This window comes from Erpetoichthys calabaricus, chromosome 13, assembly GCF_900747795.2.
Source record: "Erpetoichthys calabaricus chromosome 13, fErpCal1.3, whole genome shotgun sequence".
NCBI lineage: Eukaryota > Metazoa > Chordata > Cladistia > Polypteriformes > Polypteridae > Erpetoichthys > Erpetoichthys calabaricus.
The window spans coordinates 143,747,201-143,763,074 of NC_041406.2; the positions used below are offsets into that span (position 1 = coordinate 143,747,201).

The 15,874-nt window shown below is 44.8% G+C and overlaps 1 protein-coding gene across 2 annotated transcripts in view; it reads left to right on the forward strand.

The window, feature by feature from the left end:
* csmd3b (CUB and Sushi multiple domains 3b) overlaps window positions 1-15,874 on the forward strand; it is a 1,253,873-nt gene that overhangs the window by 1,035,768 nt on the left and 202,231 nt on the right. For both annotated transcript variants that reach the window (XM_051936007.1, XM_051936008.1), the window contains exon 24: window positions 4,848-5,039. In XM_051936007.1, coding sequence (XP_051791967.1) covers window positions 4,848-5,039 — 192 coding nt within the window. The remainder of the gene's footprint in view (window positions 1-4,847; window positions 5,040-15,874) is intronic.

Below are 15,874 nucleotides of genomic sequence, written 5' to 3' on the forward strand. Positions count from 1 at the left end.
TATTCATTTTAGTATTCATTTCATCAAATGACACTCAGTACCCCAAAATGACAATAAAGAAAAGAGGATATTAGAAATTCCTGCAGATATTTTAAAAATAAAAGCAGCAAATTTCCCATTGACACGGGTATTCAGTCCCTTTGCTATGACACAAATTTGGCTCGGTGTGTCCCACGCTTCTGGTCATCACTGAGACGTTTCTACACCTTGTTTGGAGTCCACCTATGGAGTGAAAGGGTTGGGGCTTCTGTGTGCCAAAGAGGAGACGACTTCAGGGGTCCTCTCGATTGTCTCCCTGTCATCCAGGGCATCAGTGTGTCCCCAAACCCCCCCCCCCCCCCCGACGCTAAACCCATAGTTCCTACCTGAACTGAGCCGCCAATGCTTCCTAGTTGCCTGTGCCTGACAACACACACACACACACACACACACACACACACACACACACACACACACACACACACACACACACCTCACATACATTCCTATTGTAAAGCAGATGTCACGTGTCAAAAAGCATCCATTTCTTGCAGAATTGTTTTGTTCTTTTAAGTCCCTGGTGGAACTTTTAAAGGCTTGGAATGGCCGACCTTGGTGTGGCACACACTCAGTGGCCTGATCACAGTTAACGGTTCTTCCTGGTGGCGGCAGGTTTATGATGCTTGGAGGACTCGGAGAGGCAGTGCTAGGAGGACATGATGCATCTTCTGAATAGTTGAGACCTAAATGACACATAAGCTACTGTTTGAGCCCCCCTCTCTTGCCCCCCATGTCCTTTTATCTCACACCATGAGAGAGACCATGAGAGATACATGAATATGTGTATGGATGCCTGTATGTACAGTATACAGTATATATATGTGTACATTAAATATATGTATATATTGTGACAAGAAGAGACCCGAGACGACGTAAAGGTTTGGGGCAGCCATCCGTATGATGTGTTCCAGGCTGCAAAAAGTAAAAAGGTTGGTAGCAAGTCAAGTTTACAAGACAGAATCCAAAGCAGAACTGAATTCCAGAGGAAGGGAGTGAGGCTTTATAGGAAGTCTGGGGGAAGTGATGTCGTCCTCGGGCCCGTGACCGGAAGTGGCGTCTCCCAAGTTGAGGCAGTGGATCCTGGTGGGATTTCCCAGGAAAGGTCTGCAGGGAGAACTTAGAAAGAGCGTCAGTGCTTCTCCAAGCCCTTCAGCTGCCTCCTATTCACATGTGTGTGACAATATGTATATGTATTGTGACAGATGGCCGGGGCCCATGCCTGGTGTGGAAGATGAATGTTCTCTTCGTTCCCTTGTACTAATCCATGTCTGAGAAGTTAAGCAGAAGGAAGCTTTACATTTTGTAAGAGCATGCTTTGCTGAGCAAACAGAAAAATATTTGTCCTAAGGACTCAAGGTCTAAGCATTTCACACATGAGTCTGCCTTATCACGTTTTCCCTTAGTTTACATCTGAACGACATAACAAAGGGGCCAAGAAATCAAGTTGCACAGGGGGCGTTGAAGGGGCTCAAGGATTGTGTATAATAAAAGTGTTGACTGTTGCATTTCATAATGATATCAACTCACGCATTCTAGGGGTATAAAAATCGTGCCCCACCCAACAGACGGGGTTCAGAAGAGCCCTGACGCTGTCATGTAATATTGATTGCCTGTTTTTCTGAAACTCTGCTCACTGTGTCATTGAAAAATAAACCTGCTATATGACCACACCTGCTGTCTTGTCTGAGTCGTCGTCCACACTGGTCGGGACGCCCCTTCACCACATCTGCCAGGGTGACAAGGGTGGGAAGCTCGGTATCTCCTCCTGAACGGTAGATGGCAGCATCCCTGGTTTGCAGCAGATGCCTCGGACTCCCCCAAGGCTTCATGGGGGTAGGAGTTCTGTGCAGCTCTGTGGGGTTCCCCAGGCGCCACCAGGGGTTGCTGCAAAAGGAGCGGCTGGCCGCTTTTGGGCACTGGTTTCACCTTACCCGGAAGTGCAGCCGGATGTCGCTAATCAACCACCTGGAGCACTTCTGGGTGCCTGATAAAAGGGAGCCAGCGACCACCACTCGGTGGCCAGAGTCGGGTGGAATGAGGAAGAAGCTGTGGAGGAGCGGTGGTGGAAGAAGAGAGTGTTATTTGGTGTGGTTTCAGTGCTTGAGACTGTGTTGTGGCTGGAGGGATTACGGGGAAGACATGCCCTCCGGCTGAAGAATTTATTTTATATGTGCCTCTGTATCCATCTGGGTCGGGTCAGGCGCTTATATAGCACCTTTTATTACAGTATATATGAATAAACAGGTCATATATATACAGTATATATAACCGTGTTTTAAAAAAATTAACATTTTTTGCTTTCACAATTAGACTCAACGATAAGTCGGTGTAAGACACCACAGAAGTGTAAAAACAGGTTTATAAATGTAATCAGATTAAAATCATAACAATAGTACAGTAGGTCTGATTTTAAAACTGCACTATTTGGCGACACTTCCATGAAGAGCAAAGGCCCAGCTTTAACGAAGCATAAAAAATGGGCACCTGTAGCAAAACACCGCTGTGCCCTGCATGCTAAATCGGCCCTTCTGAGTGTCTCAGCCTCCAGATCTCAGATTATGAGGTTGTAAGAAGAGCCCCTGATATTTTTCAAGACCCCTCCGAATGTTCTGGCCCTCTGTGTTTGGTCTCTTTTTGGGGACCCTTCTGTGGGTCCTTTGCCTGTTTTCATGGATCATCTGCTGAGGAAACCCATTTTCATGTTATGGTCCTGATGTCAGATGAGCGGTGGAATGTCTGGGTGTAGTTGTGTTCATGTGCCGAGTAAAGGACCACCTGGTTCCCTTCACGTTCCTAACGAATTTTTGAACTTCTTGATCCAGGACCTGTAGATAGATAGATAGATAGATAGATACTTTATTAATCCCAATGTGAAATTCACATTCTTCAGCAGTAGGGAGAATCTTGGGAGAAACGCAAAGGTCACTTTTGATTGGCCGCTTGGTCTGCGCCAAATGTGAATTTCACCTTGGCGTTAATAAACTATCTATCTATCTATCTATCTATCTATCTATCTATCTATCTATCTATCTATCTATCTATCTATCTATCTATCTATCTATCTATCTATCTATCTATCTATCTATCTATCTATCTATCTATCTATCTATCTATCTATCTATCTATCTATCTATCTATCTATCTATCATTAGAGAGGAGCTTTACTGTTGTGCGACACAAATGAAGTGCACCGTGTGTGTATCACATGACTCCAAATGGAGCACGACCACAAAAAAAGTCATTTTTTGAACAAATTGCTTTTTTCGCCTTGTCCTGTTGAAAGAGGTGAAAGGGTTAATGTTACGTCACCACGCTGTTAATTTGGCTATCACTGTCACATACGCATGTCATGGGAGCTCCTAGCTGGCTCTGAAATGGCCACAGCTGGCATTACTCACTTGAACCCAGAACATCAATAGATAAAACCACGGATGGACCTATGACAAGCAAGGGTTAATGCTTATGTGCAAAGGTTCTTTAATTCTCATTGTTTAAACAGTAAATAAAGGGAAGTGCAGTCTCGGCTCCTAATAAATCCAAAGTAAAGAACAAAATTTAAAAAACCGTGTTTGGTGGAGGTTAAAATTAATAAATAAATTAGCAATAACCAAATTTAAAAAAGTATCCATGTTAAAACACATCCGTAAAAAATGATCTCAAGCTGCGGTGCATCCCTTTAAAAGCCAACCCTCCATGGCCTGTTCAGCAAGGGGGGGGACATCATCCGGTTGGCATAGACGTCCATCCAATCCCCTTCCTGTTTCTGCCACCATTCCCTGGCCTTCATCAGGATATCCCGCTAGCCCTGCTTCTTTCTCCCCCAGTTGCCCACCCAGAACAGTTGGTTGCTGGTATTCTTTGAGCACTTGGTGGGAATGATCTCACTCCTCCTGTGGTGTCATTCCCGATCTCTGGCCAGCCTTCCACAGCAGCGGCTCTCCTATCATCCTGACATTTCTTCTTTCTCTCTATATATATCTTTCTTTTTTTTATGATCTCGCTCCCCCTTTCTCTCACCTCTGGATCCTTTATATGCAAGCAGGCCCTAATGTGGAAACCAGCTATGAACCACACGCGTCTGTACTGTACGTGATCTTCCCATCAACAGCTCCAGGATCGTTTGTCCCCACTACCACATGCACACCTATGGCCACCACAAGCCTGAGTGCACCGTTTCTATCTAAAACCGACACAATGCCAGAGACCCCAAATATGTTCTACCACCATAGAAAGATCAGACTGTTACACCATCCCTAATTAAGCACCTTTTGTGCCCCTCAGACCATAGGGTGACTTTCGGGATGAACTACGACTCTTCTTCTGGCCCCTTCCTCAATATATGAGGAGACATGACCAGACGTCCATTATCATTACCGACGCTGCTTTGAGGAAGCACACAATTCCATGAAGGTGTCTTTAACAGGCGGACAGTCCCATCTGGGGTCCGAATTTCATTGCTGATGGGACGAGATGCTAGCAAATGGCCCAAAGTGCCCAGACTGTCCTTTGATTGTTGCCCACTGTGTGTTATCATGGAAGATTGCCTATTCGTTATTTCGGGTGACCTGTGCCACATGACTATGGTATGTAGAGAGGAAAAGAATAACGGTGGCAGCACAGATCCTAATGATCCAGATGTTATGAATTTGAACATGATTATCTCCGTAATATCTTTATTATAAAATAATGAACGTGTGTTTTCCGAGAAGTGCATGAGTTTTGTCGACTGATCCGAAGATTTCAAAACTTGAAGCAAGCATGCTAGATGTGCTGAATGCTGACTCTGATGTTCTTCCCGACTCTTTCAGGTTTCGAGCTGTCGCACTGTGAAGATCCCGGAGTCCCTCAGTTTGGCTTCAAGATCAACGACCAGGGGCACTTCGCCGGCAGCACCATCACCTACCGATGTAACCCGGGGTACACCCTTCATGGGAGTAGCATCTTGAAATGCATGACCGGAGAAAGGAGAGCTTGGGATTACCCACTTCCTTCCTGTATTGGTAACGTTGGCCATTTTCATTTAATGTAATTACATGATATGATGCTTTGATGGCTTCTACCGGAATATTAATGTGAGATTTTATTCCCTGTATATAATTATCTTGGGCTGATAATTGTAACATTTTTAATACAGATATTACATTTATTGATTATAAAGCAGTGGTTGTTAATTTCATGACCCAGTATACAAAATGCTTCATTTAAATTTGATTAAAGTGATTTACGACATATAATTTCACAAGCTTTTGTTCTCGAGTAGTAGGGCTATTAAAGTAAAGCTGTGTTTCAGCTTATTGATTTTCTTTACCCCAGGTGTTGTGAAGATCCTAACTCATCACTTTTTTACAGGAAGGCAAGATTAAGAGGCTGCTGTCAAGTTTATTTGGGTTTCCGCGTGTATTACATAACACATGCAGTTCGCGTCTTGGAATATAAGCCGTGAGAAAGAAAAAGAGAGGAGCATTGAAATGAAGCGGGATCTGCGATTCCTTCACAATCACTTGGTTTGGTATTTTCTTAATGATGAGTATAAAAGACCACTGAGCCCCCCACCCCAACATCCCAGCTTGCCTTATCTGTCAGGCGTGTTTCACAGGCACTACAACTAGCAGTTTGGTTTCAAACGATGGCACAGATCTAACTTTATATCTGCACTTCAATAGTGGTAAAATTCATGATGGAAGTGCGCAGAACGTTTTGATTGAAGTCTTATAATACCGGCGACCTTACGTTACCGCGTATCAGCTTTTTTTTTTTATATTTGGATTATGACCAAAAACAGCAAAACATGTTCCAAAACAGGAAACCAGTCCAAACAAAAACGGACATTTTTCGACATTTCCTGGAGGAGTTAACTGCACGATCTGCCATTGCTTTCATTTCTCCAAACAGTCTTGCGTTGAGTCGACACCCAACGTCTCCCACATGCATGATAACAGGTCACTCGACGAAGCTCATCCAAAAGCAATGCGATGATCCTGAAGTCAAAACGAGTTAGACGAAACACTGAAAGATGGTGGCAACAGCTGTGAAGAACCTGGAATGTTCAGAGCTGTATGGTCAGCTCTGTTTATGGCAGCAGATCCACTCAGCACTCGGCGAGTGTGAAAAGGGAGGTGAACGTGTCAGCTCGTTTATGCCATCGAAAGTAGTCCTTGATTGATTTATTGCTAAAAAAGAGACTAAAATTAATTTTAATGGCAGACTTCCTTTCTTATTAAGTCCAAGTAGAAGGAGTTTTTTAAAGAATCGGTCAAACAAGCTCAGTCAAACAAATTCAAGCATGTGAAGTGTGCTGACGACTTGGCTTTAAAGGAAGGCGCCAGTCGAAAATGACGCTTCTGTATGTGGTTCTCACCCCACGTTTCTTTCTTTGTGAACCTCCTGTTTTCTTGGACAACTGAGATGATAAAAATTCTGATACGTTGGACTTGAACACAAGGAGACTACCAAAACATCCATGCAAAAAAAAAAAAATCAAGTTATTCATGTCACTTATTCCAAATGTCCAACAGTCGAGCGGGCGCTCACCAACGTGCATTTTTAGGTTAAAATGTTAGGATTACTTGATATGGTGCTTAAAAACCAGTGAATGGACGGGACAGGAATTGCAAATCAAATAACACGCCACAGTCAAAACCCAGAGTTCCTTCAATCTAATGTTATGCTCTGAGTATTGTTCCTTTCATGGCTTACCATCTATACTCATATATAAGTCGGGTCCTGAAACCCGAAAAATCGATCATAAAATCAGACCCCAACTTACACACCCATTCAAAAATACGACACTTCATATTTTTTTTTGGACATCTTCTTGCCTCCTCCAATCTCTCATCAGTTTCTCAGACACGTCGAATTTTGTAGCAGCAGCACAGTTACCAATTTCTTTCACCACTTCAATGACTTTTAATTTCAAACCAGCTTCATATTTTGTTCTGATCGAACGCTCCATCGTAGATGAGGGATGCTCTTATGATAAAGGTGTATGAGGATGTGAGATACAAAAAACACAAATCAGTGCAAGCGTCACTTCGGAATCGTTCAGGTATTACCGTGTAGTCACGTAGGCACAATATATCGAAAGAAAAGGTCGTGTGCTCCGTGGTTACTCTCTCCAGTGGCCATTATCATATCAGAATCTCTTGGACTAATAGTGTGAGTTTTCAGCATTCGACTTATACGACCGACATTATAAAATACAGGAAAGTATACAGTAAAACCAAGCCTGGACTTCTTCACAGGAGAACTTAAACACGAGTATATACAGTATTTTTTTTTTGTCTTTTTTCTTCATGTTTCAAATTATTTTTTAGCATTTTTTCTGTTAATATTCTTCTGTTCATGTGTCATTTACTCAACATGTTTAATGTACAATTGCCTTTCTTATGTTTCCTTAAATGTTCCCTGTGTTTTTTGGGCGGTTCCCCCAAGAGGCGTGGCCACCTGTCAATCTCCATTGAGGGATGGCTTCCAGCCCTGTAAAGGCTCATGGGATATGTAGTCCCTCTGCGGTATGCACTATGCGCTGCTATTTCTTTGTCTGACTCTCTGGTTTATGATTTCATTTCGCTCTCATTTCTCGAATTGTGACTTAAGGACTTGTTTTGCTGGCAAATCTTTCTTGACCCTCGTTTTGATATTTTTTGAGTATTTTGTTAGTTTTGCAATTTTGTTTTGTAAATAAATCCTTTCATAAAGGCTCTGGTGGGATTTGTCTCTGTAGAAGCCGGAGTTTCATCGTACTTCATCTTGTGAGACATATTTTGAGGTATTTGAGAATATTTGTTGGCGTTCTGAACTTTAAACGCCTGTTGTCTGTTTTGTGGCCTAGACAACCCTGAAGCCTCTCAGTTGTCTAGAGTCAGGATCCCCTAGGGTGAGACCTATTTTGGGGCAGGCCCGTTACATTTCTGGCCTGTATTTTGTGGGTCTTTTTGAAGGCCACACTGTTTTGTCGTTTATGTGCTGCTGTAACTCTACACCAAAATACCAAACCCTAATACATCATCGTAACTCTTAGACCAAAATGGAATGTTGCTATTCTGTAGCCAGTAACACCGCTAATGTTTGTTTGAGTGCATTGACTGAAATCTAGAATATATTCTGCATACTACGCCAGTTCTGAGGATGTGTCCTCAGCAGGTGACGGATACATTGCAGCAACAAGAGGTACAAAATGGCAAGGCCCGTCAAAAACTAAAATGGAGTTGTAATAAAAACTTGAACGACAATAAGCATAATGATCAAACAAGGTCACCAGCAAACCCAACAAATTCTCTGCACAAAAAGGAACAAAAAACTTTGGTGAGTTTATTACGCTCAACGGCACTCCAGGGTGTTGGAGGGTCTTCAGTTCAAAAAGCTCCACCTCCTGTGAAAGAGCACAACTGTCATTCAGAATTTCCCGGAAATGCTTTGTTTGATATAAAATACACAGGTTGGGGAGGCTGTGAGCACATGACAGTTGGGTAACGTGACACAAGTAGCTGAAGGAGTTCTGTGCTCTCCATTCTCGATGAAAACATGAGACTAAAAGGTGTTGTCGGCCATCACTACAAACAACTCGGGGTGAGTAACGGATACAAAAGCGATCATTTCTGGATAGAGGACCCCTTTAAGCCAGCAATCGTATTTGGGATGGAGGACCCCTTTAACCCAACAATCGTATTTGAGATTGAGGACCCCTTTAAGCCAGCAATCGTATTTGGGATGGAGGACCCCTTTAAGCCAGCAACCGTATTTGGGATGGAGGACCCCTTTAAGCCAGCAACCATATTTGGGATGGAGGACCCCTTTAAGCCAACAATCGTATTTGGGATGGAGGACCCCTTTAACCCAACAATCGTATTTAAGATTAAGGACCCCTTTAAGCCAGCAATCGTATTTGGGATGGAGGACCCCTTTAAGCCAGCAATCGTATTTGAGATGGAGGACCCCTTCAAGCAAGCAATCGTATTTGAGATGGAGGACCCCTTTTACCCAGCAATCGTATTTGAGATGGAGGACCCCTTTAACCCAACAATCGTATTTGAGATTGAGGACCCCTTTAAGCCAGCAATCGTATTTGGGATGGAGGACCCCTTTAAGCCAGCAACCGTATTTGGGATGGAGGACCCCTTTAACCCAACAATCGTATTTGAGATTGAGGACCCATTTAAGCCAGCAATCGTATTTGAGATGGAGGACCCCTTTAAGCCAGCAATCATATTTGAAATGGAGGACCCCTTTAAGCCAGCAACCATATTTGGGATGGAGGACCCCTTTAAGCCAACAATCGTATTTGAGATGGAGGACCCCTTTAACCCAACAATCGTATTTGAGATTGAGGACCCCTTTAAGCCAGCAATCGTATTTGGGATGGAGGACTCCTTTAAGCCAGCAATCGTATTTGAGATGGAGGACCCCTTCAAGCCAGCAATCATATTTGAAATGGAGGACCCCTTTAACCCAGCAATCGTATTTGAGATGGAGGACCCCTTTAACCCAACAGTCGTATTTGAGATTGAGGACCCCTTTAAGCCAGCAATCGTATTTGGGATGGAGGACCCCTTTAAGCCAGCAATCGTATTTGAGATGGAGGACCCCTTTAAACCAGCAATCGTATTTGAGATGGAGGACCCCTTTAACCCAACAATGGTATTTGAGATTGAGGACCCCTTTAAGCCAGCAATCGTATTTGGGATGGAGGACCCCTTTAAGCCAGCAACCGTATTTGGGATGGAGGACCCCTTTAAGCCAACAATCGTATTTGGGATGGAGGACCCCTTTAAGCCAGCAATCGTATTTGAGAAGGAGGACCCCTTCAAGCCAGCAATCGTATTTGGGATGGAGGACCCCTTTAAGCCAGCAATCATATTTGAGATGGAGGACCCCTTTAAGCCAGCAATCGTATTTGGGATGGAGGACCCCTTTAAGCCAGCAATCGTATTTGAGATGGAGGACCCCTTCAAGCCAGCAATCGTATTTGAGATGGAGTACCCCTTTTACCCAGCAATCGTATTTGAGATGGAGGAACCCTTTAACCCAACAATCGTATTTGAGATTGAGGACCCCTTTAAGCCAGCAATCGTATTTGGGATGGAGGACCCCTTTAACCCAACAATCGTATTTGAGATTGAGGACCCCTTTAAGCCAGCAATCGTATTTGGGATGGAGGACCCCTTTAAGCCAGCAACCGTATTTGGGATGGAGGACCCCTTTAAGCCAACAATCGTATTTGGGATGGAGGACCCCTTTAAGCCAGCAATCGTATTTGAGATGGAGGACCCCTTCAAGCCAGCAATCGTATTTGAGATGGAGGACCCCTTTAACCCAGCAATCGTATTTGAGATGGAGGACCCCTTTAACCCAACAATCGTATTTGAGATTGAGGACCCCTTTAAGCCAACAATCGTATTTGAGATGGAGGACCCCTTCAAGCCAGCAATCGTATTTGAGATGGAGGACCCCTTCAAGCCAGCAATCGTATTTGAGATGGAGGACCCCTTCAAGCCAGCAATCGTATTTGAGATGGAGGACCCCTTCAAGCCAGCAATCGTATTTGAGATGGAGGACCCCTTTAAGCCAACAATCGTATTTGAGATGGAGGACCCCTTTTACCCAGCAATCGTATTTGAGATGGAGGACCCCTTTAACCCAACAATCGTATTTGAGATTGAGGACCCCTTTAAGCCAGCAATCGTATTTGGGATGGAGGACCCCTTTAAGCCAACAATCGTATTTGAGCTGGAGGACCCCTTTAACCCAACAATCGTATTTGAGATTGAGGACCCCTTTAAGCCAGCAATCGTATTTGGGATGGAGGACCCCTTTAACCCAGCAATCGTATTTGAGATGGAGGACCCCTTCAAGCCAGCAATCGTATTTGAGATGGAGGACCCCTTTTACCCAGCAATCGTATTTGAGATGGAGGACCCCTTTAACCCAACAATCGTATTTGAGATTGAGGACCCCTTTAAGCCAGCAATCGTATTTGGGATGGATGACCCCTTTAAGCCAGCAACCATATTTGGGATGGAGGACCCCTTTAAGCCAACAATCGTATTTGAGCTGGAGGACCCCTTTAACCCAACAATCGTATTTGAGATTGAGGACCCCTTTAAGCCAGCAATCGTATTTGGGATGGAGGACCCCTTTAAGCCAGCAATCGTATTTGAGATGGAGGACCCCTTCAAGCCAGCAATCGTATTTGAGATGGAGAACCCCTTTTACCCAGCAATCGTATTTGAGATGGAGGACCCCTTTAAGCCAACAATCGTATTTGAGATGGAGGACCCCTTTAACCCAACAATCGTATTTGAGATGGAGGACCCCTTTAAGCCAGCAATCGTATTTGAGATGGAGGACCCCTTTAAGCCAGCAATCATATTTGAAATTGAGGACCCCTTTAACCCAGCAATCGTATTTGGGATGGAGGACCCGTTTAACCCAACAGTCGTATTTGAGATTGAGGACCCCTTTAAGCCAGCAATCGTATTTGGGATGGAGGACCCCTTTAACCCAGCAATCGTATTTGAGATGGAGGACCCCTTTAAGCCAGCAATCGTATTTGAGATGGAGGACCCCTTTAACCCAACAATCGTATTTGAGATTGAGGACCCCTTTAAGCCAGCAATCGTATTTGAGATGGAGGACCCCTTTAAGCCAGCAACCGTATTTGGGATGGAGGACCCCTTTAAGCCAACAATCGTATTTGGATGGAGGACCCCTTTAAGCCAGCAATCGTATTTGAGAAGGAGGACCCTTCAAGCCAGCAATCGTATTTGGGATGGATGACCCCTTTAAGCCAGCAACCGTGTTTGGGATGGAGGACCCTTTTAACCCAACAATCGTATTTGAGATTGAGGACCCCTTTAAGCCAGCAATCGTATTTGGGATGGAGGACCCCTTTAAGCCAGCAAACCGGTGTTTGGGATGGAGGACCCTTTTAAACCCAACAATCGTATTTGAGATTGAGGACCCCTTTAAGCCAGCAATCGTATTTGAGATGGAGGACCCCCTTAAAGCCAGCAATCATATTTGAAATGGAGGACCCCTTTAACCCAGCAATCGTATTTGAGATGGAGGACCCCTTTAACCCAACAGTCGTATTTGAGATTGAGGACCAACTTTAAGCCAGCAATCGTATTTGGGATGGAGGACCCCTTTAAGCCAGCAATCGTATTTGAGATGGAGGACCCCTTTAAGCCAGCAATCGTATTTGAGATGGAGGACCCCTTTAACCCAACAATCGTATTTGAGATTGAGGACCCCTTTAAGCCAGCAATCGTATTTGGGATGGAGGACCCCTTTAAGCCAGCAACCGTATTTGGGATGGAGGACCCCCTTTAAGCCAACAATCGTATTTGGGATGGAGGGACCCCTTTAAGCCAGCAATCGTATTTGAGATGGAGGACCCCTTCAAGCCAGCAATCGTATTTGGGATGGAGGACCCCTTTAAGCCAGCAATCGTATTTGAGATGGAGGACCCCTTTAAGCCAGCAATCGTATTTGGGATGGAGGACCCCTTTAAGCCAGCAATCGTATTTGGGATGGAGGACCCCTTTAAGCCAGCAACCGTATTTGGGATGGAGGACCCCCTTTAAGCCAACAATCGTATTTGGGATGGAGGACCCCTTTAAGCCAGCAATCGTATTTGAGATGGAGGACCCCTTCAAGCCAGCAATCGTATTTGAGATGGAGGACCCCTTTAACCCAGCAATCGTATTTGAGATGGAGGACCCCTTTAACCCAACAATCGTATTTGAGATTGAGGACCCCTTTAAGCCAACAATCGTATTTGGGATGGAGGACCCCTTTAAGCCAACAATCGTATTTGGGATGGAGGACCCCTTTAAGCCAACAATCGTATTTGGGATGGAGGACCCCTTCAAGCCAGCAATCGTATTTGAGATGGAGGACCCCTTTTACCCAGCAATCGTATTTGAGATGGAGGACCCCTTTAACCCAACAATCGTATTTGAGATTGAGGACCCCTTTAAGCCAGCAATCGTATTTGGGATGGAGGACCCCTTTAAGCCAGCAACCGTATTTGGGATGGAGGACCCCTTTAACCCAACAATCGTTTTTGAGATTGAGGACCCCTTTAAGCCAGCAATCGTATTTGAGATGGAGGACCCCTTTAAGCCAACAATCGTATTTGGGATGGAGGACCCCTTTAACCCAACAATCGTATTTAAGATTAAGGACCCCTTTAAGCCAGCAATCGTATTTGGGATGGAGGACCCCTTTAAGCCAGCAATCGTATTTGAGATGGAGGACCCCTTCAAGCAAGCAATCGTATTTGAGATGGAGGACCCCTTTTACCCAGCAATCGTATTTGAGATGGAGGACCCCTTTAACCCAACAATCGTATTTGAGATTGAGGACCCCTTTAAGCCAGCAATCGTATTTGGGATGGAGGACCCCTTTAAGCCAGCAACCGTATTTGGGATGGAGGACCCTTTAACCCAACAATCGTATTTGAGATTGAGGACCCATTTAAGCCAGCAATCGTATTTGAGATGGAGGACCCCTTTAAGCCAGCAATCATATTTGAAATGGAGGACCCCTTTAAGCCAGCAACCATATTTGGGATGGAGGACCCCTTTAAGCCAACAATCGTATTTGAGATGGAGGACCCCTTTAACCCAACAATCGTATTTGAGATTGAGGACCCCTTTAAGCCAGCAATCGTATTTGGGATGGAGGACCCCTTTAAGCCAGCAACCGTATTTGGGATGGAGGACCCCTTTAAGCCAACAATCGTATTTGGGATGGAGGACCCCTTTAAGCCAGCAATCGTATTTGAGAAGGAGGACCCCTTCAAGCCAGCAATCGTATTTGGGATGGAGGACCCCTTTAAGCCAGCAATCGTATTTGAGATGGAGGACCCCTTTAAGCCAGCAATCGTATTTGGGATGGAGGACCCCTTTAAGCCAGCAATCGTATTTGAGATGGAGGACCCCTTCAAGCCAGCAATCGTATTTGAGATGGAGTACCCCTTTTACCCAGCAATCGTATTTGAGATGGAGGAACCCTTTAACCCAACAATCGTATTTGAGATTGAGGACCCCTTTAAGCCAGCAATCGTATTTGGGATGGAGGACCCCTTTAACCCAACAATCGTATTTGAGATTGAGGACCCCTTTAAGCCAGCAATCGTATTTGGGATGGAGGACCCCTTTAAGCCAGCAACCGTATTTGGGATGGAGGACCCCTTTAAGCCAACAATCGTATTTGGGATGGAGGACCCCTTTAAGCCAGCAATCGTATTTGAGATGGAGGACCCCTTCAAGCCAGCAATCGTATTTGAGATGGAGGACCCCTTTAACCCAGCAATCGTATTTGAGATGGAGGACCCCTTTAACCCAACAATCGTATTTGAGATTGAGGACCCCTTTAAGCCAACAATCGTATTTGAGATGGAGGACCCCTTCAAGCCAGCAATCGTATTTGAGATGGAGGACCCCTTCAAGCCAGCAATCGTATTTGAGATGGAGGACCCCTTCAAGCCAGCAATCGTATTTGAGATGGAGGACCCCTTCAAGCCAGCAATCGTATTTGAGATGGAGGACCCCTTTAAGCCAACAATCGTATTTGAGATGGAGGACCCCTTTTACCCAGCAATCGTATTTGAGATGGAGGACCCCTTTAACCCAACAATCGTATTTGAGATTGAGGACACCTTGAAGCCAGCAATCGTATTTGGGATGGAGGACCCCTTTAAGCCAACAATCGTATTTGAGCTGGAGGACCCCTTTAACCCAACAATCGTATTTGAGATTGAGGACCCCTTTAAGCCAGCAATCGTATTTGGGATGGAGGACCCCTTTAAGCCAGCAATCGTATTTGAGATGGAGGACCCCTTCAAGCCAGCAATCGTATTTGAGATGGAGGACCCCTTTTACCCAGCAATCGTATTTGAGATGGAGGACCCCTTTAACCCAACAATCGTATTTGAGATTGAGGACCCCTTTAAGCCAGCAATCGTATTTGGGATGGATGACCCCTTTAAGCCAGCAACCATATTTGGGATGGAGGACCCCTTTAAGCCAACAATCGTATTTGAGCTGGAGGACCCCTTTAACCCAACAATCGTATTTGAGATTGAGGACCCCTTTAAGCCAGCAATCGTATTTGGGATGGAGGACCCCTTTAAGCCAGCAATCGTATTTGAGATGGAGGACCCCTTCAAGCCAGCAATCGTATTTGAGATGGAGAACCCCTTTTACCCAGCAATCGTATTTGAGATGGAGGACCCCTTTAACCCAACAATCGTATTTGAGATGGAGGACCCTTTTAACCCAACAATCGTATTTGAGATTGAGGACCCCTTTAAGCCAGCAATCGTATTTGAGATGGAGGACCCCTTTAAGCCAGCAATCATATTTGAAATGGAGGACCCCTTTAACCCAGCAATCGTATTTGAGATGGAGGACCCCTTTAACCCAACAGTCGTATTTGAGATTGAGGACCCCTTTAAGCCAGCAATCGTATTTGGGATGGAGGACCCCTTTAAGCCAGCAATCGTATTTGAGATGGAGGACCCCTTTAAGCCAGCAATCGTATTTGAGATGGAGGACCCCTTTAACCCAACAATCGTATTTGAGATTGAGGACCCCTTTAAGCCAGCAATCGTATTTGGGATGGAGGACCCCTTTAAGCCAGCAACCGTATTTGGGATGGAGGACCCCTTTAAGCCAACAATCGTATTTGGGATGGAGGACCCCTTTAAGCCAGCAATCGTATTTGAGAAGGAGGACCCCTTCAAGCCAGCAATCGTATTTGGGATGGATGACCCCTTTAAGCCAGCAACTGTGTTTGGGATGGAGGACCCTTTTAACCCAACAATCGT